The 27,805-nt window shown below is 35.7% G+C and overlaps 1 protein-coding gene across 5 annotated transcripts; it reads right to left on the reverse strand.

The window, feature by feature from the left end:
- Positions 1–254: 254 nt before the first annotated feature.
- Positions 255–27,644, reverse strand: TMPO (thymopoietin). Of its 5 annotated transcripts, XM_004320076.4 has the most exons (9): positions 27,064–27,629; positions 20,874–21,000; positions 18,471–18,629; positions 12,967–13,064; positions 5,133–5,252; positions 4,938–5,033; positions 4,412–4,522; positions 3,293–3,381; positions 255–2,512 (listed from the first exon to the last, which is right to left on the reverse strand). In XM_004320076.4, the coding sequence occupies exons 1-9, from the start codon at positions 27,340–27,342 to the stop codon at positions 2,227–2,229; spliced, it is 1,365 nt and encodes a 454-aa protein (XP_004320124.1). In that variant the 5' UTR covers positions 27,343–27,629; the 3' UTR covers positions 255–2,226. The 5 variants fall into 5 exon arrangements, with proteins under 5 accessions (XP_004320124.1, XP_073644425.1, XP_019808296.1 ...); XM_073788324.1 differs by lacking the exon at positions 4,938–5,033 and having other exon boundaries at positions 27,064–27,631; XM_019952737.3 differs by lacking the exons at positions 4,938–5,033; positions 5,133–5,252 and having other exon boundaries at positions 27,064–27,631.
- Positions 27,645–27,805: the final 161 nt, after the last annotated feature.

Below are 27,805 nucleotides of genomic sequence, written 5' to 3' on the forward strand. Positions count from 1 at the left end.
AGTTGCTATACTGTAGAAAGTGAGAGAGGTGCCTCTGAGAGCTTCCCTACAACATTCTGTGAGTATAATGCCTATACACTGCTTACCTAGGAACAAGAGAGGACCAGATTACTACAATGATTAGAAGCAAAACATAGAGCAGTAGACCGAAAAGAGAACTAAAATTCAACAATCCATAAATCTCACATACAAAACGTTATCAGGAAACCTTACAGTTTGTGCTATTTGAAAAGTATTTATTGCAATGACAAAACTAGAGGTTAATTACTTTTTTATTATTGAATTAAATTGTAAAGTCTACATCTACAAGTTTAATCAGGAAGAAATGCTTTGCATTTACATCAAGGACACATTTATTCTAGTGGAAGAAAACAGACACAGACAAAAGACCAAGTACACATTTAAAAAATTAAAAAAAGACTACGCGTTTTACCTGGTCCTACTTTGCTATTTTGGACCATACCTTTCCTATTAGAAAATTGATCTCATGTACATATTAAGTCTGATTTATCTTCCCACATTTCTGAACATTAAATGCAGTTTCTCACAATTTCTAATTATAAACGAAAGATTGAAAGCAATATGGGAATCAAAGTTTAAAAACAAAAAAAGTAAAAGTAGACTGCTATCACTGTATAGAGGCAACGCTGAATAAAATGTGCTCCCTCTGTGGCTCATCTCAAAACACTTTTACTTGGAGAGGCAAGCATTTCTGATCTAGGAGTAAGTTTCCCACTGCCTTTGCAGAGACGAGACCTACGAATATTTCTGGTCAACTGCAAAGTGAAAAATGTCTACAAAATATCTAAAAGCTAAATATCAGACTATGGCTGATGCAAATCAAACTTGTGTGTTGGTCTAAATATACATCTTCAGCTTTTCCTTTTTAAAAAGTATCTTTTTTATTTCAGAAGATATTTTTAAAAAACTTACATTTTTAACGTGCTTTACTGTCAATGACTGTAAAGTTGAAACTCACATGATTCAATTGAAATTTTTGTTTTACTTGATTCTACTGAAATTTCAATTACCTACTACTTTACCGAACAAAGTTATACGTGAGGTAAGTTTTAGCTAAAAAAAAAATTAATCAACCACAAAGATAAACATTTCAAAAGTAAACAAAAATCATAATGCCCGCCTCAATTTCAGAGTTTAAAAATTTATGTATTAACTATTGAGTATCCAAGGAAAGTTTATTATGTAGTTTAAAAGCACATACTTTTTGCTTTTAAAAGCACATACTTTCAAATCAAATTAAGTTGGGAAATATAGGGCAAAAAAACCTTGGCAAAATGCATTTTTGGTAACAGAAGATAATTCAATAATGAATCCAAATGGAACCTAAGACTGGTGTTTAAAATTTCTAACTTCTAAACACACACACACACCTATTCATCTAAAAAATATTTTGGTAATGGATTGATAGAATAAATGTTTTGCTTTAAATAAAAAGTACAAGTTTCCAATTATAGCCTTATAGCTAGCTAAACAGTCTTTAAAAACATGTACAGCCAGCTAACAGTTCTCTAAAACATGTGTAAGTTGCACTGATAGATCCCTGCTAAAAATCAACTGCATTTAAATGGGTCTTACCGAAGTAGGACATTCACAATACTAGATATCTTTTAAAAAGTGAGTACAATAGGGCTACAACAATAACATTATTACTATTAATAAAAGTTACAGAAGAGATTATCACTGTACTTTTCCCCATAAACACCATCAAGCTTTGTTGCAGTCAGCAAAACTACAATCTCAAGTTACTTTTTCTCTTACCGAATTTCACGTTTCACATGTCTCTAGTTTTTATTCAGCAGAGAATAATTCTTAAAATCTTTTCTGTAAGAATTCAAAGTATTTAAATGTGTAGCTTCACATTATACTACCACGTTTTGCCCTTCTTATTTCCCAAATACACAAAAACAATATACATTTTTTCTCAAAAAAGAAATAAGATGTCCACATTAAAAAAATAAAGCCTACAAAAAAGTTCCAGAGCTAAAAAAGATTATTCATATGGCACGAAGTGATCTCCTACTAGTCCGAAGTCCAAAACATTGAATGAAGTCCATTTATATATATCTTGCTTGCTTTTCAATGGAATACTACATTTACTGAGGTGAAATCACATTTTTTTTTGTTCTTGAGTCAAGTGTACACAGATTTTTTTAATACAGTTATTAAAAATAGGAGACCAAGCTGAATGTGCCAAAGAGATATCATTCAGTTGACTTTTTTAGAGTCATTAGAAAGAAACTTATAGAATGGATTTCCTTGGTTGGTTTCCATAGCTTGATAGACCAAAAACAAAAAAAAGCCTACGACAACGAAGAGCAAAATTTTTATCCACATGGGAATGGAGCGTCCCTTTTTCGTCTTTTCTGACTTGACATCTGCCAAGGGAAGATACTTAGGAATATATTTAGACGAAAAAGATTCCTCCATCCTGAAATCACTGAGTTCTAATGGCCGGCCAGCAGCCCCTTTGATTGGTCTGCGGCAACTAGCACTGTTGGGAGTGAAAGGAGGAAGAGAAAAACAACTATTAGATAAAGTCATAACTTAAATAACATAAAATGACATGATTACTCCTAATTCCAAACACATTCCTTGAGGTAACAGTAGAAAATTGTCATATAATATCAACAGTGAGATCAGTCAACCTATTTAAAAACTTCTATACATTTTTCATTTAAAGAGTTAGATTTGTATCTTTTATTAGAAAATAATATTCAGAGTATTATAAATATTCACTAAATTTGCCTTCTTAAAGGTTTTTCAAGCTAATATATTTAGGGGATAAGAGGAAAAAATAAGGTAGTTTGGTTGTGATTCCTTCAGTCAGGAAACAATTCAACAGATATCTAAAAGCAGTCTTTTCAATTAGAAAAGAGAGACTCTCAGGAATAAAACAGATTTCCTTCTTACCAGGTTTCAGTTTAGATTTAAAAATAAGAATTAATAGTAGGTAAATGATTTATTTACAACCTTCCAGCTTAACAAAGTTAATTTTGAAACTGACTCAACTTTCAAGAATATGAACTAGTTAGTGCTTAGAAGAATTGAAGTGCTCCCAAAAAGAACAGTTTACTTATGAGAGCAGAGGTACAGTAATTTTGTGAAGAATTAAAAATTAGAATTCATTTATGTATGTATATATAAAATAATTATGTTGTATACCCTAAATATATAGTTTAATGTGTCAATATACCTCAATAAAGGTGGGAACAAATAAATAAAAATGCCTTAATTGAATACACTAAATAATTGTTTCAGTGTATCTGAATACCTAATTCCTGTTGGTGTAGCTGCTTCAAAGGGAAACATTTCCTTAAGAATATCCCTTTCTACTCTTCTTTCCTCTGTTTTTTCTCCCACCTAATAAGAAACAAACAAACAAAAAAACAACCAGAAGTTAAAATTTAGTGTAAATATGCAATAATTAGAACATAATTTTAAACAGAAGCTTTGGAGAACAGAATGCACTTAAATCTATCCAACTTTTACAACTGCCATTTCTGAATTCATTATTGCTTAATTATCCATACATTTCCATGGCTCTCTTCAAATTTCCTCAGTGTGAAGATATGTTCATGTTGTAATGGGGGGGGGCACATATTCAAGTAAGTTAAAAACAAAAAAAACAAAAAATAAAATTTTTTTATTTCTTTCTAGTATAGCTAATATGGCAGTGTAAGTTCCCTCCAATGCTTTTCATTGACATTAAAAGTACATTGTTTCTTCCTCTTAATTTTGTAATAAAATAAATGATCAAATATAGAAGATATCAAATTAAGATGGAACTTTTAACAAATTTTAGTATATGCTTTTAACTAGAGAGTCAATCCAATCTTCCTAATTTAAGAAACATAAAATAATTTTTTAAACAACCTGATTGCTTTGCTAAATTACCTTTATGCCCAGATCAAAATAATCTTTGCTAAAGAATCATTAAAATTATAATGTATCCATGCAGTTAGTACTTTAAAGCTTAATTTTACAGGAGTTAATCAATTCAAGTATAATACAAAGTCACTTTAAAGTCCCATTATCTGACCTTTCAATGAAAGGTAGTAAGTATAGCTTCCCCCACAGCCCAAGTAACACTTTCCACTCACGTCCATTTTAACAAAGAGAACATATTACAAGCAGCACACAAATGAGCACTCCCTTGAAAACTGGAACTTAAAGAGGCACACAGTAGTAGCAAGAGGATAGTATTAGCATGTCATACGATATTACTTTCCATTGTCACTAATAAAGTATGTCTTTAAGATAATATATGCACATAAATAGACACACACACCCCCACCCAACAAAGCTCTGCTCCCTCCCACTCCAAAAAACAAATAAATATTTCTTCATTAAAAGATCAATGATAGCATCGATCTAAATTTTATTCATTTACTTCAGCTCTTGTCAATGGTTTCTTTGGTGTTCTTCTGGGTATGTCTGAGAATTCAGTGATTGGCAGAATAGGAGCTGCATGCTTGAAATTTCCAGTCACCCTATTGACAACCTGCCAAGATTCAAATTATTCAGACTCAGAATTATCCAAACATAACAAAGACACGTTAAAAGAAAAAATGATAGTCGATTTCTCTAATATTTGAAACTTTCCCTTAATAAAAATTTAGGCATAAGAACCTAGAAATACATTAGTGTTTCATATGTGAAGGAAGCCTTATTATTCTTTAAACATGTTAGCAAAAAAGTATCCTTATAACACTAAGTATTCTTGCACAATGAATTATATATATATTAAAGTGGCTACACTGAAAACTTCTAAAATTCAGAATTATATGGGGAAAATGAGCTTAAAATATGTTTAAAAACATGTGTTTGAGGTTTGCCAAAATTCGCCACCTCCCCAATTCTAAGTAAAGGATAATTGACAAAGAATACCACTTGTATAGTTTATGAAACATATTTACTAAAGTTTCGTTGCTTGAAGCCATTATAGTTTCAGCTATGGGAGTACTCTCTGAAATTATTGCACCATCTATACGAAAATGTTCTGAAGTTTCCACCTGTTAGTTTGAAAACAAAACAAAAACAATAAATATAAAATAACCACTAAAACCCTGCCAATCTGAGAACCCCATTCTAAGCAATAAGCCTTGCATCACCCTTTTCCTCGGAGTTCTTCTCGACCCTCTCGTAGATTCCCTAGTTAATGCCTGCAGAGGTCCGCCTTTTGAAGATCCACTTGTCCATTCAGTCTCAGTTACTCCAGCTTGAGAATAGCTCTATTCAAGCATCAACACATTAAAAAGTCATATTCTAATATCAAACACCTTAATAATGATGGCCATATTAGCATACTGAGAATCCATGAAAAGTTTCCAAATGCCAGCATTTGAAAATAATGCTATGCCCTCAAACTATTTCAAATGTATCGACTGAATAGATATGTAGGCATAAGAAAACACTTAAAATATGGTAAAATACATTAGAGTCCAACTATAGGAGCTCACATATTATGATAAAAGTGAGAGGGGAAAAAAGACATCAATTTATCACTGGCTCCTTTTGTGACTTGCTGTTTACTATCTGGCTCCAGTATCACAGCTGCATCTCTAGCTGTCTAAACAAAAAAGCAGGCTGATCATGACTTGTAAGATAGTCATTTGTTATATAAAACAAGTCAGTTTCCTTTTAAAACAAAATACAAATTTTGTAATTGTTAGCACAGATTAAACATTATTCTTGTCGTGCGGTTAGGACTATTTAAATAGAATCAGTTTCAATAATCTATACACAGCTATCTGACTTAAAAGTTCCCAGGTGTCAAACTCATCTTAGAAACAGGTAATAAAATTGAGCAGCAACAAAAACTTGATGGTCATCTTTTTTTGTGAACAGGCAAGCCTAAAATGTCGCTGCCAGGACTCAGTGCCACTCACTCCTCACTACTGAAAAAAAAAGAAAAAATGGTAATAGGGATAGACCACTGTCCATTTCCAGTCCCAGATTTATTTCTCCTTGGAAAAGTCGACTGATTTTTCCTCATTTAAAAAATAATTTAGCAGTCCTCACATAACTATTTGAAAAGCACTAGACTAGTGCTTCTACCTGAAGCTTTTGTTAACATGCATATTCTGATTCAGTAGCTCCAGGGTGAGGCCTGAGATTCTACATTCCAAGGATCAAGTTATTCAACTTTTGAAACTTTTATTACCAGATGATTCTTTTAACTAGAGGACATCCATCAATGATTAGTTATACTAGAATATGCTTATACTATCACTTTTGCTTTCAAGCTAATATTTTATGTAGATAACTGATGTTTTTATATCTAAGTTAGTGTCTATTAATTTTAAAGATAGACATATTTTACTCTTATCTTGGGACAAGAGCAGTCATCCAATAAGTACACTTATTTGGCTGGAAGCATTACTACCAAAACACCACAAGATACAGACATAGTTTCATACATCTGGTTTTGTATTTATCTATATTTGGAACTGACTTTATAAGAGTTTCCCCTTTGACTCACAATCTGAATCTCTGGGTTTCTTTTCCAGCTATCAATTAGGAAAAATTTGCTGAATGCAAACATTGTTAGTCAAAAGACAAATTTGTAAACAAATTACATACACATATAATAGATGCTTATTAATAAATTCCTGATTATTTGAGTAGAAGGGAACACTAGTTTTAATCTTAAATTCTCAATCCCGGTGGCACAGTATCATCTGGGAAGCTTTTAAAAAATACCAAGTGCCCCAACCCCACCCTAGACCAATTAAGTCAGAATCTCTTCTAGACCGGCCTGGGCTTAATTAAATTTTGTAGCTCCTGAAGGGATTCTGATGTGCAGCCAGGGTTGAGAATAATGTAACTGACTTATGATGCGTCTCAAAGCCAAGTATTTTTTTCAAACTACTTCCAACACTGCTTCCTCTTTAATAATCAATTGCTCAATGCCAATAAAAACAATGAGAGTATTTAAAAAATATTCTAGTTTGATAGTCTACCTGGTATTATCAATGTATACTCAGTATTTAAAAACTCCTCAAAGAATTAAAAAGAACATTACTTTAAAGGGCTAATAAAGTTATCAGTTATGCAACTAATACAATATAAAGCCTAGATATTTGACCTACGTCCATGAAGGTAAGGAGGGGGGAAGAAGAGACATACTTTTCCCTTAAAATTGGTTATCTACCAAATTCCAGGACTTTCCATTTGTTATGTTTTATTCTGAATAAATAACTGAAATAATCTCTTCATCAAAAATTTTACCAAACATCTATTGAAACTATTACACTTAATACAAAAAAAAGTTTACATTTTAATTAGTTATCTTTGAAATTAAAGGCCAAGTTCCATTTTAAATTTTCTCCCATGGAAGAAAACACAAGAAATTCATTGGTTGCCTGTGGAAATAGCTGGGAACAGGGGTAGGATGGACACTTTTAACTATAAATCATTTATGCTTTCTTTTGCTCAGGTTTATTAAATTCTTTGGTTGAGGACTGTCAACCAATTTTATTAGTTCTTGCCTATCATCGAATTTAGAATTAATCATCTGCACAGAAAACTATCTTTCATACAACCAGAAAAGATACCTTGAAGACTGAAAAAAAATTTTTCTACCAGAATTCACTATGCAACAAGTGACTCTGAGAAGAAAATATAAATAAAAAACATAATTACAATTCAGTGTTATAACTACTTAGAGTAAGATGGACCAAGCAATTATTGACTGAAAAGAAAAACTCATTGCTACATAAAATTAGTAATGCGACTGCTATATGCTCTGTGGTCAAAATAAGGACTGTAGTGTCATCTATTTTCAGCAAGATGTTCTATAGAAAGTCCTCAATTTATCATGGAGACAACAGGAGGAAGAAACAAAATAACCCTATCAGGTAAAAAGTTATTCAGAAGACATCAGGCAGTTGAGGCACATGAGAATGCAGGAGCTGGGTTATTAAAGGAGGCTATAAATCTCATTCAGTAAAAATATAAGCTTTAACTAGGTTATAAAAAAATAATCAAGATAATTAAAAGCCACCTTACTTTAATGAACTATTAATTTAAGTAAAACATGACCAATATGGTTATTCATATTAACTTTTATTTTTTTAAAAAACAGCATCATATTCCTCCATTAGAGAAAGGTACTCCCATACATTACTTGTGGGAATGTGAAATGCTTCAACTCTTACACAGGGCAATTTGCTAACATCTAGCAAAATTACCCAGCAATTCCACTTCTAGATTTCCTGAAGATAAACTGGCTAAAACATGAAACAACACAGGTAAAAAGGCTGTTCACTGGTGTACCTTTGCATTATTCAGAATAGCACTTAACTGAATAATCAATAACAAAAAATCAAAATATCCATCAAAAAGAAACTGGCTGAATAAATTACAGTAAATCCATAAAATGCAATACCATGCAGTGGTATAAAGCAATGAGGAAGAAGGCTATACTATATCTTGACATGATCTCAGGATAAGTGTTTAGATTAAAAACAGAAAAATAGAGATGTGCAATGTAGGCTGTCTTTCATATATGGAGGGGAGCATAAATAAATATATAAATCTATTATTTACTTATATTTTCAAAAAGAAACAAAATATAAACCGAAACTTAATAAAAATAGTAACCTATGGATAGAAGGAACAAAGATAGAAGCCAGATTTCTGACTCTTCTTTTGCCCAAATAAAGCCACATATATATTCTCAAAAATTAAAAAATAAATATGAAAGAAAAAAATTCTTTCAAGTGACTTTAAGCACAGTATTTTGATTTTATATCCTTAACATAAGAAAAACTGCCCCCCCATCTGAAGATACAATTAGCAGCTTTACTATTAGTAGTAATACTGTTATTTAAAAACATATATATAGTGAAAATTACATAAGAAACAATATTATTTTAAGAACCAAGATACTCAGCATAAGAGAAAAGTGATAACAAGTGTGACACCTAGAAATTAGCCTGCATTCATAAATTTAAGGAATTCATGACCTATCTTCTCTTTCTAAAAAGTAAGTACTCCTAGCTTTACCTACTGAAAAAGCCTAGAACAATGACAACCCAGTAGGAATGAACACACTAGTATCCAGGCTGTAGGTAGCTTCCAAATAATACTTTCTATTAAAAGGATAAGGGGTTCTTAAGAAAAATGACTGACTTGATAAGAGGCCGGAAATATACAGCCCAGGACTTCTTATTGTGCCAGCAAACAAGAAAGTATCAAAGACAAATGGGGTCACTAAAAGGATACAGGAATCAACTCAACTCAATTCAGTAACTTGAATGTGAAAAAAGAATAATGACTGCAATTGATCATAAATCAAATATATAAAAACCACAGTAGTAAAAAGATATTATTGATCGTTTTTCAAAATGACTAAAGCACTTTAACTTGATAACTGGCAAATAAAAGGCATGTAAGCATTTATCCTGGCTCTCCTATATGAATTTTATTTCAAGGTAACTAGGCAATTCACAAGGGAAAGTTCTTTATAAAAGAATTCCAGTTACAGATGTAAAGGAATCAGAGAATTCCTAGATCCATTATTTCATTTGAAGTAATGAAATAACGTATCTAGGAAATAATCATAATGGCTGTCATAACCATTAAATGAAAGGGCGATGTGGAACTTTATAACGGATGAATTAGGCTTTCAACGCCTGAACCTATTACTAATTAATTTTAGCATCATCAAAAGGACATCATGTGTCTCTGAAATGATGCAATGTGAAGGCCACAACGCCATTTGTGAAGTATTCTTGTCAAAGTAACTGAACTCAAATCTAACCAACCCCTTAGATCTGTGCTGTACAAAATGATAGCTACTAGCCACGTGTAGTTATTTAAATTTAAATAACATAAAATCAAAATTTTAGTTTCTCAGCCATACAAGTCACATTCCAAGTATTAAGTGGCTACTTAATGAACAGCAGATATACAACAATTTCATCATCACAGAAAGGTCTATTGCACAGCCCCACTATAGTTCTAACTCCCAGTCTACAGGAAATCCAGGGTATGAAAGAGCAAATTAAACGACCCTTGAAGAAGCAATCTGCCAAATCCACAATGTGAGAAATATTATAGAGAACTAACCTGGTTTCTTCACCAAATAAACGGAGGGACGGAAAACCATTTTAGTGGAAATAGCTACAGACTTAAAAGACAAAACAAGGGCTTCCCAGGTGGCACAGTGGTTAAGAATTCGCCTGCCAATGCAGTGGACACAGGTTCAAGCCCTAGTCCGGGAAGATTCCACATGCCGCAGAGCAACTAAGCCCGTGAGCCACAACTACTGAGCCCAAGGGCCACAACTACTGAAGCCCGTGCGCTCTAGGGCCTGCGTGCCACAACTACTGAGCCTGCATGCTCCAACTACTGAAGCCCGTGTGTCTAGAGCCCATGCTTCACAACAAGAGAAGCCACCGCGATGAGAAGCCCGTGCACCGCAACGAAGAGTAGCCCCCGCTCGCCACAACTAGAGAAAGCCCACACGCAGCAATGAAGACTCAATGCAGCTAAAATTAAATAAATTTATTAATTAAAAAAAAGACAAAACAAAATCAAAAACACCAAATGATATGTGGAGTTTGTATGGAACCTCATTTGAATAATTCAATCATAAAAGAGACATTTCTGAAACTGGAGATTATTGTATGGAGAATGTATAAAGCTTTGAACACAGATATGAAAGTTTTATACACACACACAATGCCACTATCACTCCAAATAAAATTAATAATTCTTTCATATCTAACATATATATCTAATACATATAAATAAAAAACAGCTCCAGGGCTTCCCTGGTGGCGCAGTGGTTGGGAGTCCACCTGCTGATGCAGGGAACACGGGTTCGTGCCCCGGTCCGGGAGGATCCCACATGCTGCGGAGCAGCTGGGCCCGTGAGCCATGGCTGCTGAGTCTGTGCGTCCAGAGCCTGTGCAAAAAAAACAAAAACCAAAAAAAAACCCCAAAAAACAAAAAAAACACAAAAATCAGCTCCAATCTTTTAGAGATATATACTGAAATTTTAATGTGTGAAATGAGATGATGGCAGAGATTTGTTTTAATATACTTCAGCAACAAACAACAAAACCAAAGGAATTAAAAACGCCGCAGGGTGCAGGTGAAGATAAAATAAAACTGGCAGAACGTTGACAGCTGTTGAGGTTCTGTGACTGAAGGGTCAGTAAACTCTTCCCTTTACTCTTCCATATGACTTAAATTTTGTGGGACTTCCTTGGTGGTCCAGTGGTTAAGAATCCACCTGAATGCAGGGGCCACAGGTTTGAGCCCTAGTCTGGAAAGATCCCACATGCCGCGGAGCAACTAAGCCCGTGCGCCACAACTACTGAGCCTGCACTCTAGAGCCCACGAGCCACAACTACTGAAGCCTGTGCGCCCAGAGCCCATGCTCCGCAACAAGAGAAGCCACCACGATGAGAAGCCTGTGCACCGCAACGAAGAGTAGCCCCGCTCGCTGAAACTAGAGAAAGCCTGTGGGCAGCAACGAAGACCTAATAAAGCCAAAAATAAATAAATTTATTTAAAAAAAAAAAGAACCTGCCTTCCAACACAGGGGACATGGGTTCAATCCCTGGTCAGGGAACTAAGATCCCAAATGCCACATGCCACAACTAGAGAAGAAGCCCGCACGCCGCCAAGAAGAGCCAGTGCAGCCAAAATTTAAAAAAAAAAAAAAATGTGTATAATAAGGCCGTTGTCTAATCCTGCCTCTCATCTCCTAAATCTACTCTCTCCTTTGACTATTTATCCTGTCCCTCAGTTTAGATTCCTCAGGTCAAACAATTATACCTTAAACCATATTTAAAACCATTTTCCCACCCTCCTTTTAACCTCTTATCTGACAAGTCAATGCATTCTTGCTAGCACTATACCATCTTGCCTACATAAAATGGACCAAGATTCTCCATGTCTGTCCATTTCAGTGTCCTTCACCAGATTTTCCTAGTTTCTCTTGCTCTGTTATTTCCTTATTCTTTGGTGTGCCCCTGCAGCTCTTCCCTGGCAACACCAGATAAAAAGACGACAAAATATTTATTCCAGTCTTTGGTTCAATATTAAACCAAATCTTCTTTCATTCAAAGCTCTATACATTCTCCATACAGTCACCAAGCTCATTTCTAACAAATAGTTCTGAAATTCAACTTAACTACATCAAACTAAGAAAGACACATGGCTTAAGAAATCAAGAATACTTCCACTGATGATGTGCGACTTTAAAATGACAAAGAGAAAATGGAAAAGATAAATAGCCAACTAGACAAATCTTCCAGCTGGACAGAAAAAGGGTAAGGAAAATGACTCTAGGGATAGCTGACTTGTAAATCGTCAGCCAAATCAATGCTTGATTAGTCAATAATTTGTTCGCTGTAAACTGAGTTCATTATTCCTGTGCTTATTTTCCCCTTAGTTTCCTACATTTTCCTTTTGGAAAACTGCATCTTGCCTCACCCATAAAAAGGTGAATTTTTGTCTAGAATAAGGAAAGAAAACAGTGTGGTCTTAGGATCAGACTAGCTTCAGAGTTGAGGGAAAAGCCACAGAATTATTATAAGACAGGCAAAAATAAAAGCAAAGTCAAAAATCTAGAGACAAAGACACAAATATAAAACCATTCCCCTGTTTTTTATTATATCAGAATTGCTTAGGTATTTCCACCTTTTAAAATGTCTCTTAAAAAGCAGTATGACTGGCTCTGAACTATGCTTAGCATAGAGTCAAACACAAATGAGACATTTATTAAACACTTGCTTTTGCAGTAAACACAGGCTACACTACTGACAAAACACACAAAGTTTAGATTTCTAGTGCCATTTAATGAATGCTTTATCGAGTGTGCTGGATTTTGGGTGTCAACTATGAACTAAAGGCAGGGACCAGGCACATCAGTGTTGTCAGAAGATTACTTATACCTGAATACAGCGACCATAAAGCTAAAGATACCTGATTGTGCTCAACTCTTCTTTGCTTGAGTGTTACCGGAGTCTTTGCTCTGCCCTTTAGTGGTTCTCTCTTCTCAAGCTTGAGCTCTATTTTAGAGTCTGGAAATAACATCGGAGAAATCATTACTCTCTGAGACACACAATAAACTACAATGTCATCCTAACATTACTCTGGAACCCTGGTTTTTCGGCACACTGATACATAAAATAAGTCTGTATATTAGTACTACCTCAACAGACCCAAACTTGTCAACTGCAATTTCTGTCTTTAAAAACTTTTCTTTTCCATTTTTATTTCATTCCATTTTGTTTATCTCCCCCACTCCTTAATATGATCACCACTTCTTCCTGTTTATTCTTTCTTTTTTCTGGGACTAATAGCCTGAAACAAAGTAAAAACCCATGGAGGCTTTTCACTGAAAACAATTAGGAAGTGGGAAAAGTACATTAGAATACATAGTTGTTACCATTCTTTTGTCCATACAGTGCATTTTTACTACATAAACAAAGGTTAGTTATTAAATTAAAATTTAGAATATGGAAGGGAAAAAGCTATAGAGAATTTTAAGACTGAAAAAAACTTGTATGGTATCAAGCCACTAATAACAATAAGTACAATGACGTTTATACATAAGTGCATTTTAGAAGTCTGTCCTTTTTTGATGTGACTATAAAAACCCTGTGTACAACTGAAGAGGTATGGAAGAAACTTGTTCACAGAAAAGTACAACCAACCACAGGTCACTTCTCCTCAGCCTCCCCCATAATAAAGTACCATTTCTTGGAAGAGAAGCTAGTGCATGTATATTATAGCAAATCACCATGATGGTTATTACCATAACAACTCAAATACGTATATCTTTTATCATAGGCTTCAATATCCCATTCTCCTAGTTTTGATTTTATCACCATTTGAAGGGCCAGACTTTTCAAGAGACTTGATAAAAATTTTAGTTAGCTTCTACATTTTTGTGGCCATTTATCATAGTATAGCAAAATTAATGTCAGTTGTCACTTCTAAAACTTCTATTACCAAAAAGTTACTTTCTTATGACACAGAAATGGAGTCAACTCTTAAACAAAAGCTTAGTTTTGCATGAATTCAATGCAGTTGTGCTAAAAAGTAGTCAAGATAGTTATGTGTCTTGCTAAATATCTAGCCTAGTACCAGTCAGTCCAGTCTACTTGCAAGTTTCCCAAAAATAAACAGTGATTTTTTTACCATGTTAGTTCAAATAGTTCCATCTTTATTTAGGATTAAGGTATCAATTCCATCCCCCACTTCCCAGTAATTCTATTAATGGCTCTATTATCTATGGGACAATCTTCAGCATTATAAAGTCTTACGTTAACTCAGAACCTAAGAATCAGAAAGCAAAAAGAACCCAGTAGTAGTTGAGCAGAAATTGATTAAACAAATAAGATATCTAGTTACAGAATAATTCCTCTTACAAACTTAAATTCCAATAGCCAATAAAAACATGGTCCTCATCAACTATACTTCAATTAGAAAAAAAAAGACACCCCAAAACCATTGTCCTCAAATAGGGAAAAAAAAAAACCCCAAAACATTTAATAATAATTTGAATATGTTCAGCTAAACCACTGGAATGTCAAGTGAGTTTCAGTGATGAAATGGAAAAGGGATGTTGTTCATCCACAAATATCTAACTTGTTGCAACTCTAAGAATAAAACACACATACAACATGTTTGTGGAGACCACACAAAACTGTTCAAATTTAACAACTTTATTGAATTTGCAAAAGCATTCTACAGTAATACATTAAAAAAAAAATCACATAGTACTTAGTAGGTACATGTATACATGTACATTTCAGAAGACAAATAACAAATAGAATTACTCCCAGAAAGCTGCAAAGATGGATAGGTTAGTCTAAGAATATAGTAATGGCTGTAAGTCCCAAGGGACTATATTTTGTTTATAATTAATACTACTATTTTCCATAAAAATACAAAGAAATTCGATTATCAAGTGCCTCTACAGTTAGACTCTCTCATCTTACAATCATAGAAATGAAAACAGAGAATAATATACTGCTTTATATAGACACACAGAAACTGGGATATAGTAGGATTTCTTATGACTTAAAAAAAAAACTTAAATTTGCTTTTAGAATTTAGCTTAGATTAAGCCTAATCATACATGAATTACAACGTACCTTAAAAGTGTTACTTATTAAAAAAAAGTCCCATCTTTCCTAATTCATCTGTCTATAGTTTTACAGTGATGGTGAGAATGCACTATCCCAGAATACTATGGTCTAGAGCAGTATTTCTCAAAGTGTAGTCCACCAACTGCTTGCTACCAGTCCATGAAAAAACAAGGCATTTGCGCCAGAATGTAAATCAGCGCACTGTCTTTCCTCTACCAATAAAGTTTTACCACAAAAATAAAACCTGTCATTCATCTAGATTCAAATTCTGGTACACACTTATCTTATCTGTGGATCAGTAACAGTTTGTAGACTGGCACTTTGAGTTGCACTGATTTGGACTATTACAAACGATACTGTAGATATCAGTAAAAAACAACACAAGTGAGAAAATAAGAGAAAATATGTAGACAAGTTCTGGAAAGTAATAAAATATTAAGTAATATTTAAAACCATGGAGACTCAACTTAAATCTAGTTAATGGAATTTTCTTAGTTTTGAAGAGTTGTAAAATCTTAAAATAGGAAAGACTGAACTATTTGAGAAAAAAATGCTATCTAGAAAAGCTTTAAACTGTTAGTATCAGGCTTTCTTTCTGTGCAACTAAAAAAAAGGCAGATATATGTAGGCAATTACTTTTATACTAAAATTTAATTGGTAGAAGTTTGACACTTTGAAATTAGCCTATTCTGGAGACTAAAAAGACATTAGAAAATTCTGGCATAAGAGTACTTTAAATTCCTAGAAAAGCTGCCAAGTTCCCCATATCAAAGATAAGATAGATGTCTTTATTCTTAATTTTATTAGTGTTTTTTTCCACTCTTTTTAATTACTTTGAATACTTCTCTTCCAAATAATGTTCCGCCTTTAAAGGGAGTAACAGCCAGCTTATTCTTAGAAGCTGGATTAATTTTGCAATCTTTTAGCCAGAGATACCGGCGACCTAAAGTGGAAGATCCCATGGTATAAGCAGCCATTTTTATTTCATCAAAGGCAGCTTCACAAAGAAATGAGGCCGCATCATATGTTTTGCTTAGCATCCCAAGTGCCTGGTGCACGTGACTAGGATCTGAGCTAAGAATTTGTGCAGCCTGACTAATGTCTGCCTGCATAGCCCGAACTACAAAGGCAGTATGGGTTGCAATCTGCAATGCTGATGCTGCAGCTTCATACGTTCCACAAAGTGCTAAGTCCAACTGTTTATCACAGGACTCAGGGGAAGCTGCCTGAATACCTGCTGGTGGAGTGGCTTCAGAAATAAACCCTAGGATTTCATCATCTACTTCTGGAACTGATAATATCCGTGTTGCCTCTCTGGAAGAAATTGGATACTTGCATGCCAATGAAGGCAGCTGCCTGCCGATTTGCTGCCACTCCTCTTCAATTACTTTTAAAATAGATTCATGGAAGGGAAAAGATAGTTCGGGGGCATCTATTTTATCATGCTGTGATTGCTTAGACATTTCTATGCCTAAGGTAGTCAGTGAGTGAGAGACAACGGTTTTTGCAGAAGAAGACATCAGTTCGGATCCAGGTATATTTTGAAATGCCACAGAGGAACCTGAATCCTTTTCTTCTACTGACTTTTCACTGAGTCTAGGTAATTTTCGTGGAGGAGACAGGGATTCTGTTTCTCGAAAATTAGGTGCATCAATTCTCTTCCATATATTTTCTACATCCAGTGGGGGTGTAGAGCTAGAAGTCCCAGGCAAACTACCTACTCCACCCTGGACCAACAGAGAACTGACGTAATCTCTGATTGCCTTAGCCAGTGGTGGAGAAATTACTTGTGATCTCTCAGATTCTTCTAGTGCTCTCCTTTCACTGGAGAGAACTGACTGATCTGAAACATGGGACCTCTCAGTACATAATGGTTGAATTCCACTTTTCTCTCCACAGTAAATATTTTCTACTATGTCTTTATAGCAAGTACTGGTGGTTTCTTTAATCAGTGAAGGAGAAGCTGCAGCAGAGACCAACATGGCAGCGAGTTCATGCTGAGGAGATGTCGAAGAACTTTTCTCTAAACATCTATCATGGCTAGACTTGGAGGAAACAAACAAATTCCCTCCAGAAGCTAACTTCTGCATCTGTTCCCTGCCAGGCAAGGCTGTGGCAATAAGAGGTTCCCTAGGTGGGTCTCCCTTAGAAGAATGTACTTTCTTAGCTGCCTGTTGTTCAGTCCTGCCCAAAGGAGGACGGGTGGAGATTTCAGGAAAAGAAATACCCTGAAAAAATCCACCAGAGGGAGTAGTTGGAAGTTCAGAAAAAGGAAAAAAATCCCTAGTGGACTTCACTTTCTTGTGTTCTTTCTTCTTTCCTGTAGAGGCAAAAGAGGCAGGAAGTTTAAGCATTACTTGTGTTTAAGCTGATTCTATTCTTTGCCTCTTTGCTAATAACATAGTGCTGTTGAAGGAACATTCTGAACAACCAATTTGACAGACTGTGCCCTGGCAGGCAATGCTTATGGAGATATAAACAATTTGAGTCATTAAATAGTCATGAAATTAACAAACAAGTCATATGAATTAAAAATTTATAAGTGTCAAGTTGTTCTTAAAATAAATTTTAAAAGGTCGTTTATTTCATGTACTACTCAAAAAATATTTATATACCATGGCCAAATTTTCTTAAAATAGTCTACTAAAAACATGTCAAAATATTTACTATAAAGTTTTCTTGAAATCAGATCTTCTAGCAAAAACTATAAATTTAAATGCTTATCAATATGAGAACAGAGAAAACATGCCGTATGTAAATACTACTGCTACATATCAATTACGAGAAATAAATCAGACACATGTAATATATCAGTAAGAGATCTTAATATAACAGAGTAAAGAAAAGCAAGTGATAAGATTTAGCATATCACTTACACAAATTTTTTTTCAAGTACAAGATAATACCATGTATTAGGCAGATGCATATGAAAAAGTATTTAAAATCAGGCTGGAAAGATAATCATCAAATTAATGATAGTGGTTGCTTCTCTGGAGATGATACTTAGAAAGGGATAACTGGGGAAACTTTGTCTCTACTTGTAATACTTTTTTCTCTTAGAAAGATGAAATTTGCAGCAAAAAAGATAGAGAGTGATTTTACGTGACAAAAAATTAGACATTTCTACTTTTCTGTTTCTTAGAATTCTCAACAAAAGGTATTTAAATCAAATTACTTGGAGGACTACTCTAATGATATGAACAAAATTTACATATATCTTGGTAATATTATTTAAAATTTTATCTTCTTCATGGTTACTGTGTCTTATGAGTCTGAAAAAAATTTGATTTTTTTGATTATACACTTTATTAACATCATATAAAATTTTACCTTCTTCATTGTCACTGTATCTGTCAGAGTCATTACTTCCATTCTGTCTTGTATTTTCCACTGAAGAAGAAATTGCCGGCAGAGGAGTAGAAGATCTAGATTCTGTTCCTTGTTCCCTCAGTTTCAACAGCTTTTTCTCATATAGCTTCCTGGTTGTTCCTGTATTAAGGCAGAATTTGCTTTATTACTTGTATTGTCTTATTTAAGATCCAGCTCAGACATTAGCTTTAGAAACATTAAAGTGTTACTTTTCACTGTTTCCTTTTCTAAACTTAAATGCTTAAAAATACTACATAATGGATTCTTTTCTAAAATAGGTGTTTTTCTGGGATGTTAATAAATGATTATAACAATGGTTTTCTGGTTTTTTTTTTGTTGTTGTAGAATACATAATAGATTGATTTAAGTCTTACTATGGATAACCTATTGAAGAGCCATGTATGACTGAGTATCTCTGACTGAAAAGTTTTGAACTTTGTGTAATTTCTCTAGTACTAATAGTACTTGCCTTTGTAGAAAAATCATGTTTATAAACAGAGTGTACTCCTCTGAATTATTATGATTAAAATCCCACAACTCTAAGAGACTAATATGCCTATAAAGGCCATTTAGTTATGGGAAAAGTCCTAAAAGTCACATTTTTTAAAACTGAGTATCTCTGACACCTAGCACTGAGTAAATTTACGATGTTAAATCATATTTCAATATACTGCTGCAGTAAAAATGACCTTTTACGGAAAATGTGTGTTACAAAGAGAAATGATTTGCCAATTAGATAGCAAAGTAAAATTGATTATAAATAATTCAGTAACATTTCAATGACAATTTAAAACTAAAAATAGCTTTTACTTTCTGTTTTACACTAGCTATATGTCTTTCCCTGATTTCTATAAGATGAATAAAATGATAAACATATATTTTTTAGAAACAATACGTATCTCAGAATGTTACAGATAAGTGGTCTTAAGATGAACAGCTGGGGAGGGGGAAATAAGGAGACGCTGGCCTTAAAATTTCAGTTACACAAGATGAATAAGTTCTAGAAATCTAAGTGTAGCTTGGGCTACAGTTAACAACACTGTATTACATCCTTGAAATTTGCTAGGAAGGTAGATCTTAAGTGCTCTCACCACATATACATGCATAAAAGAAAACTCTGAAGTGATGGATATGTTAATTAGCTTGATTATGGTGATCATTTCACAATGTACATGTATATTAAAACAGCACGTTGTACACCTTAAATGTACAACGTTTGTTTGTCAATTATACCTTAATAAAGCTGGGGAAAAAATAAACAACTGGTATATCAACATGTAACTTAATGTATGTTAATACACAATACACAGTCTTCAGCACCTCCCTTTTGTAATTTTAAATGAAAAATATAAAAAGGGTATCAAATGTCTGTTGGTAATTATACTAATAGGCTTATTATCATCTCTTGGGAAGCCGTACATTAAATAAGACAAAAGAAAGACAATATTCTAAATTCTTATTTGCAACTACACCTATAGGTAAAAAACAACCCCCAAATCTACAGTATTCAAAAATTTACAGGGACTTCCTTGGTGGTCCAGTGGTTAAGCATCCGCCTTCCAATGCAGGGGACGTGGGTTCAATCCCTGAGCAGGGAAGTAAGATTCCACACGCTGTGGGGCAATTAAGCCCACGTGCCACAACTAGCGAGAAGCCCATGTGCTGCAACGAAAGCCCGTATGCCACAACGAAGATCCCACGTGCTGCAACTAAGACCTGATGCAGTCAATTAAAAAAAAAATTTTTTTTTACACAATTTAGAAGATCAAATAGAACTTTCTCACCTTGAGGTTATTGCCAAGACCCTCCAAAATTAAGGCACAATCAGCCTTGCAAACTCACTGACTTAACAGTAACCAAATGATGAAAATCCAGGGTATTTACTTTAAAGTTTTCCTTTTCGGTTTGTTCTTTAGTTTTCAGTTTGTTCCTGAATTCCAATCAAAACAAGACTTTTTAATAGGTACTTTTAATGATAACTGAAAGTGGGTACTACGCTGGGAATTGAATAACTTGAGTTCTTTTAAGAAGTCTGTCACTAACTTACTGATTTGGATTAATTTGGCCAGCTATGTTACCTCAGATTTTCCTCAATTGTCATATAAGACCCATATGTCTCATCAAGTAGTATGACAACGGGCACAATACGAAACAATCTCAACAGAGGTAATCTTGGGGATTAATTAGTTCAATTCTCTCATTTTATTTCCCTCATTTATATAGTTAGGGAAACTAAGGTCCTGGTCATATAAATGATTAATGACAGACTGGTCCTTAGAACGAAAACTCTACCTGCTAGACAAGAGGGGAAAACAGTGTGGGGTACTGCTTCATAAAAAGATATTTGAAATTTTATCAGCTTACCCACAATAGGACCAGGGTTCACTCCATATTTCACAAGCTGATCCAGAAGGTCTTCATTAGAGAGCTCGGTTACATCTAGATCATCTTTATCTTCTAGTCTGGGTTTATCAGTTTTCTTTGTGGCTTTCTGTAAAGGAAGTCCAGTTGTCATTTCCACATGAATTTTTAAATGTTCATTTATTGATACTATATAAATAACACTGCATACAATAAACATGCAAATTTACCTTCAAGTTGACTTATAGTAGAGCTTAGCAATTTGATTAAATTAAAAGCAACTTATTATTCAAAAGTATTTTCTAAGTTCAGCTGTAATTATACAAACCTAATAAGCCAAGCAAGTAACTCAAATTTTAGATATTACTGTTAAAATAGTCAATTTTGGTTAACTATCTAAAGAGGTGACGGCATCAAAAATTCAAAAGAGCAAAAAGTCTGAGTCTAAACATTTTCATCCAGATAACTGTAAATACAATTTACTACTGGTTTTTCTATAATCCTTGAAAGTTTAAATTAATCCAGGAAAGTTTAAGATTTTACCATAAAGGTTAATACATGTTATATATAAAAATGATTTATTTCAAACAAGCATATCAAAATTTAAGAAGCCCAAATGAATATTCTTCTTGTAATACAGTGACTTTAAAAGCCAGTTTTTGACTCATGAAGGAAGTCAGACTCTATGGCTACATATCACCTCTGACATGGCTTTGTTGCCACACATAGTCTATATGACCATTTCACTAAGACTAGCTGAAAAGCGTGGAAGAAGCTTTGAGAAAAATTTTAAAGGCAGGTTTTAAAATAATTTAAGCAATGGCATTCTTTATTGGAAAAACTATATAAACTTCCAAGGTTAAACAGGGTAAGGGAGCAAAAGTATGGTTAGCTTTTAGGGTTGTGGCAAATAGCTTTACAAATGTCTCAGTAATCCCAGTAACCATCAGAGGACAATATAAACGGCTGTTTAAATAATGGCCACAAACATCAAAGTCAATGTAGGCCCAAATTACTATTTAAGGCAGAAGAGTCAATACTGCATCCTAGAAATATTTTATGGAAAATAGCAAAAATCATAGAGCTGGGGACTTCCCTGGTGGTCCAGTGGCTAAGACTCCAGGCTCCCAATGCAGGGGGCCCGGGTTCGATCCCTGGTCAGGGAACTAGATCCCACATGCTGCAACTAAAGATCTTGCGTGCCCCAACTAAGACCCGGTGCAGCCAAATAAATAAAGAAAAAAAAAAAAGAAAAAAAAAATCATAGAGCTGTATGGGCTGTTTACTTTCCAGTGATGCTGAGGGGGAAAGAAAAATCAGGCATTATTTGTCATGTATTAGAATTTGTTTCTCAATCAAATAAAAATGTGAAATACTTCATATAAAGAACATAATAAGAACAATGATGTCAACTCATGAGAAATCTTCAATACAATTTTTTAAATGTCTGTGAAAAGTTACCAAGGGTACTTTCAGAAGGCTTTAATATTGTACTAATGTAGGATCATTAAGCTCAAATCTTAAGCAACTCACACCTTGATGTCAAAATAGCTGCCCAGAGTCTAAGAGTTCTATATATCAAATCCTTGAATTCTTTAGAAAAGACTCTTTTTTTTTTTAATCAAAGAGACCTAATCCTGTGACCTACTTGAATATTCCAAAAGTGTGGACAGGTTGGGAAGAAAAACCCCATTGTGTAACATAAATACTTTAAAGAAAAAAAAGCAGTCAGGTACAGATTACTTGTAGAAAAAAATCCCTCTAACCATAAGAATGTTCAAATCCTACTCCTATAACCAAACATCCAGGAATTTCAACTTCCTGAAGCAGCGTGAGGTTTTCAAGAAATAATCTGTCTTTGGCACTAACTACATTCTGCTTTTTATTAGTTATCTGTACATATGTTTTACCTTCTCCAGATGGTAAACTCCTTGAACAATAGTCCTTAAGCCTGGTTTGTTATCAAAACCTCAAAACTTCAGGAAAAGTTGCCTCTATTTTAAAAAGTCTTACCCCATTCTGGGTCCTAATATTGGGCCTGACAATCTGTATTTTGATGTACAGCTCAGGTGATTTTAGATGTAGCATTTAAGAGGGTAACACAAAGCAGGAGCACTGTCATATTGTATCCCAAGCAGCTAAAATGAAAAAGAGTGCCTGACACAGGAATAGGTACCTGATACATGTTTTGTTGAATGAATGAATCAAAGTGCCATCTGGTGAGGGGGAAATTAGCCACTTATTTTAAAAAACCAATTTCTTATTAAGAAAAAACAAAGATTTAGCATATCCAAGCAGGAAACCAACTCCCTCACATTTTCTTAAAACATATTGAAACTCTACAGCTGTACAAGGAAATTTTAAGTAAAGGCCAATAAACTGGCATAAGGTAAGTCAAATAGAGCAGGTGCTCATAACGGGCCACCTGAGTTTTATTTTTACGGAGAAAAGCTCCAGAAAAGTAATGCCATTCTACGAAATATCAAATTTAATAAGAATAAAAATTGGGAGTATACATATTTATCAAGCCAGCAGTTTCAACCAGGAAGAAGGAGCCATTAGTTGTAATGATTTCTGCCTCCAGAGAGCTTTGTTCCTTTAAGCAAATCATGTAATCTCTTAGTTTCCTTAGGTCAAAATACCAAGTACCAGCTACGTGCCAGGCACTGTTCTCCAGTTTCTTCCCAACTACCAGATGATCTCTAATTTCTTTTTCAACTTTAAAATCCAAAAGTTCTGTGATATCACCTATGAACCACTCTTATTTAAATCTCTACCATTAGTAGCAAAGATGCTGAAGTATAACTAATTATTACTATAGAACAGATTCTATTGAGCATTTATATACCAAATTGTGTTCTAAGTGCCTTATATGTATTAACTTATTGAATCCTAAAAATCCTATGCGATAGATACTAATATCCCCATTTTACAAGAGAGGAAACAAGTCCAAAGTTGTTCAGGTAACTCAGGCAATCTGCATACCCAGTTATATGGTAACATTTGAGCAGACTTTACGTACATATCACTTTCACAAACTTACCTCATCCACTTCTGAATACATTATGGTAGCACTGTATTGTTCTGGCGTTAAATAAAAACGACAAAATTCAGAAATCACATATTGTAATAGCTAACATGTGCTGTAGTTGCTGAGCACTAGACATCTTCACAAATGCAACCTCAAGTAATTCTCTAAGTTGCTATTAGATTATTCCTATTTCAGATGAAAACTGAGCATCTGATAGGCAATGCTCTTTGTTCGAGGTCATCTGAATAAGGGCAGAACTGGAATTTGAATCTATAATTCTGATTCAGAAGTCTGTATACTTAACACCTTAGTGTAGAATATAGTGGTCAATTTATGATTTAACTTTTACTACCTAACACACTCTTTACTGTTCTGTTCCATGTCATTAAATATTTCCTGTTAAGAATTCATAATTCATCAGATCAGACCATTCAAGAATGCTATGCTCCAATGGATTCCAAACAGCTACACTGCTTTGCATCCTGAACGAAAAGGCAGACCATCAACTCTGTATGTAAACGTTTATTTTTGTGTTGACAATGCTGATAATTTCATCACTGGAAAATACTGGTTACCATCAAGATGCATAAAAAGCATAGAAATAAGAAAACTAAAAACTAAAACCAAATTTTGAACATGCAAATATTTTGCCCTATCACATCAAGTGTACCTGACCATGGCAATGGCTGAAATGAAACAATTTCTCCTTTAGTTAAAAATACTCTTCATAAACCCATGTTTAAATCGAAGGTATATGCTATGTCCTTGGCCAAATCCATGTTAATGTTTGTTTTAAAATGTTAAAAATTCACCATTTAAAAAAATCTGCCTTATCTGAAACTGTCAAACATAATTTGGCTTTCTCCTAGAGCATAAATATTCTTTAAGAAATGTGACTCTATATTGTTATTACACATAGGGCTAACAATGACTAGAACATAAAACACTGTACATATAAAAGGAGAATAATTTTATATACCAATTATTATAAATGGTCTAAGGTTGTCTTCTTATAAATTCAATATATTTTTTTCCTATGCCTGATAAAAAAATTTATCAGACTCCTTAGTTAAATTAGGACTCATTTTTACTTAATGTGCTTTAAAGAGGAAAGTGACGTTAGTGACCAACTACCACTATTAGCTTTTTCAAGTTGTTGACACCACTGCACCCAACCCAGGGTACACTTTTTTGAGTTTTAAATACACAAGGTAGAAAAAACTTAAAGCTGTCTTTGACACAGTTGATATCTATATGGATTCAAACATTGAGATACATGCTACTGGACATAGGAGGTTCTCTTAAAAAATTAACTATGGTGGTTGGCAGGTCTGCAGAAATCAAACTCCTGCAGTTAAGAGCGCATGATAGGAACTCAAAAATGTTGGATAATTGAACTGAAATTAAAAAATTTTACATTCAGGTTCTTCTTACACCCCAAAGAACACAGGGTAGATCGGGACATACACTCTTTGAAAAAGTTGAAGGAAAAACATCAAAACCGAGACAGCTGTTTCTGTCGACAGCGAATCATCATCAAAATAAGAATGAATAATCCTATCATAAACATACAACCAAATACTTCCACAGCTCAAGAATGATACATTTGCACAGGAGACCAACATAAGGTTCTATAGAAGACCTAAAAAAAAATGTGCTGATTTAAATGGAAGATATTTCATTTTCAACCAAATTTTTACTAATAGTTTGAATATTACTTTCGTTTTCAGAGGGGTTGGGGAGAAACAGGTAAGGGATATACTTTATTTCAAAAATAAATTTCTTCTTATGGAGTACAGCGGCTTTCTTCAAATTCAAAAACAAGACATGAGAAACAAGAAGGTGCGATCCATCTTTTACTTAACAAACCAATATTTATTTGGCACTACTATGTGCCATGCATCGATTTAAGACATAAGGTTTTCAATTTCTCTAAAGCCCAGGCTAAGATTTAATTAAATCTACATGTGTCTATTATATCTTTCCTTCATTTCCATCTGGGTAGTCCAGAAAATACACTGGATAAATTTTTTAAAACTTAAGATAACTTTGAAAGAAACAGTCGTTTTGAGTTATACTAGTAATCAGTACAACTCTAAACTCCACTTTCAATGTTTTACAAAGCATTGCACTTTACACCAGTCACTAGTTTTAACTACATTCTATTATGCTTTGTAGCCTGATAACCAGGCTGATTCATACTAATAGCACATAAAACCCCAGAGAACAAAACCCAACTATTCTCAAACGAAATATGCATTTGCTGGAGCCAATCTGAGTTTACCCGGGATTAGATATCCCAAATTGCAACAATGACAGAGCAGAATGTCATGAAATAAACATTTCTCCTGATTCCGAAGCTTCTCCTTTTTTCATGCAAATACACCAAAAGGAAAAACAACCCCCCAAACCCCTAAAACCCAAGCCCTAAGTAACTAGAATTTTTAAATATTTGAGCGTCTATGATAACCACTCAAAGGTGTATTTTAAAATGCTCGTTTAATTTTGAGTAACGCTGCCCCGCCAAAAGACGGCCTGCTTCTGGAAAGGAGTAACACAAACAAGAAAAACATAAACCGTTCAAAAAGCCCTCCATATGCAAAAAACATAAAAAGGCGGGAATTTCTTTATTTCAAATTTTGGTTAGGTATCAGTATGTCACAAATTGCCCTCCAGGGAGCGCTCTGAGACCCGGTTACTAGTCATTTCTGTTAATAAAGCGGGAAAACGCTCAAACGTAACCTGTAGCCGTTTCGAACCGACCCTCCTTAGGGCTTTCGAAAAGGGCAGGGAAGTCCCTGTTCAGCTGCCCACCTCCAGCGGCCGGGCGTCCAGGGACACAGAGCTGCCTGCGCGCGCCCATCACCCGCGCGCAACCCGAGAGCAAACGCCAACTTCACACCCCCCGACACACCGCGGCTAAAACGCGCGCCCCGCGGCCTTAACTTCGGGGATCTCCTTTCCGGCGCCCTTCCCTCTCAGAGCCCGAGAGCCCGCGGCGAAGGGGCCGAGCCCGGCGTCCGCAGACCCAGAGGCCAGCCCCCCGGGCGGGTGGGGGAATAGCCCCGCCGCCGAGGGAGGGCTGCGCGCGCGCGAGGTGGGGGGGGGGGGGGCGCCCACCGCTAAACGCCTGCCTTTGTGGCCCCGGCCGTGCGTCCTTACCCTGCCGACGGCGGCGCGGCTGCGGCCCGCGGCGGCGGCCCCGGAGCCCAGGACCGGGGTAGGTTCGCGCTCTTCGTCGCTGGAAAAGTCCGGGGGCCCCTTGCTGTTGGCGCCGGCGGCGAGCGGCGGCCGGTTGCGCGCCGTGAGGTGCTGCAGGTAGAGCTGCACGTACACGTCTTTGCGCTGCTCCCCGGCCGGGAGCGTCACATTGTTGGCGACCAACTCACTCTTCAACTTCTCTTTCGTCAGGACCGAGGGGTCTTCCAGGAACTCCGGCATCTCGGCGGCGGCGAATCCCCTTCCCCGCAGCCGTTGCACCCGCCGCTCACGCCGGCGCGCTCGCTCCTTGCCCGGGGGGGGGGGGGTGGGGGGCCGCGCTACCGCCTCCGAGTCTCACAGCTCTCGGCCGGGACTTGCGCCACGGAGCACAGCGGAAACTCGCGCACACAAAGCCAAGCCAACGCCGGACACAAAAGCCCCTGCAGAACAAGCGGGGCCCAGTGCAGCCAAGCCAGGAGTCCGCACCAACCCCAGCGCACACCCCACGGCCAAGGGAGAGCAGCCTCTTCGCCCACGCCCCAAGAACGGGTGCCGCCATTGGCCCGCGGCCGTAGGAAGCGCGGCGGTGATTGGCGGGACGCCTCGCGCGGGTTCCATTAGCCGCGGCGCTCTGGTAGAGGTGGTGGAAACGCAGTTTAAAAGCCGCTTGGGCGGGAGCTCCGTCGCGCGGGTCGTTTCTGTT

This window comes from Tursiops truncatus, chromosome 11, assembly GCF_011762595.2.
Source record: "Tursiops truncatus isolate mTurTru1 chromosome 11, mTurTru1.mat.Y, whole genome shotgun sequence".
Classification (NCBI taxonomy): Eukaryota; Metazoa; Chordata; class Mammalia; order Artiodactyla; family Delphinidae; genus Tursiops; species Tursiops truncatus.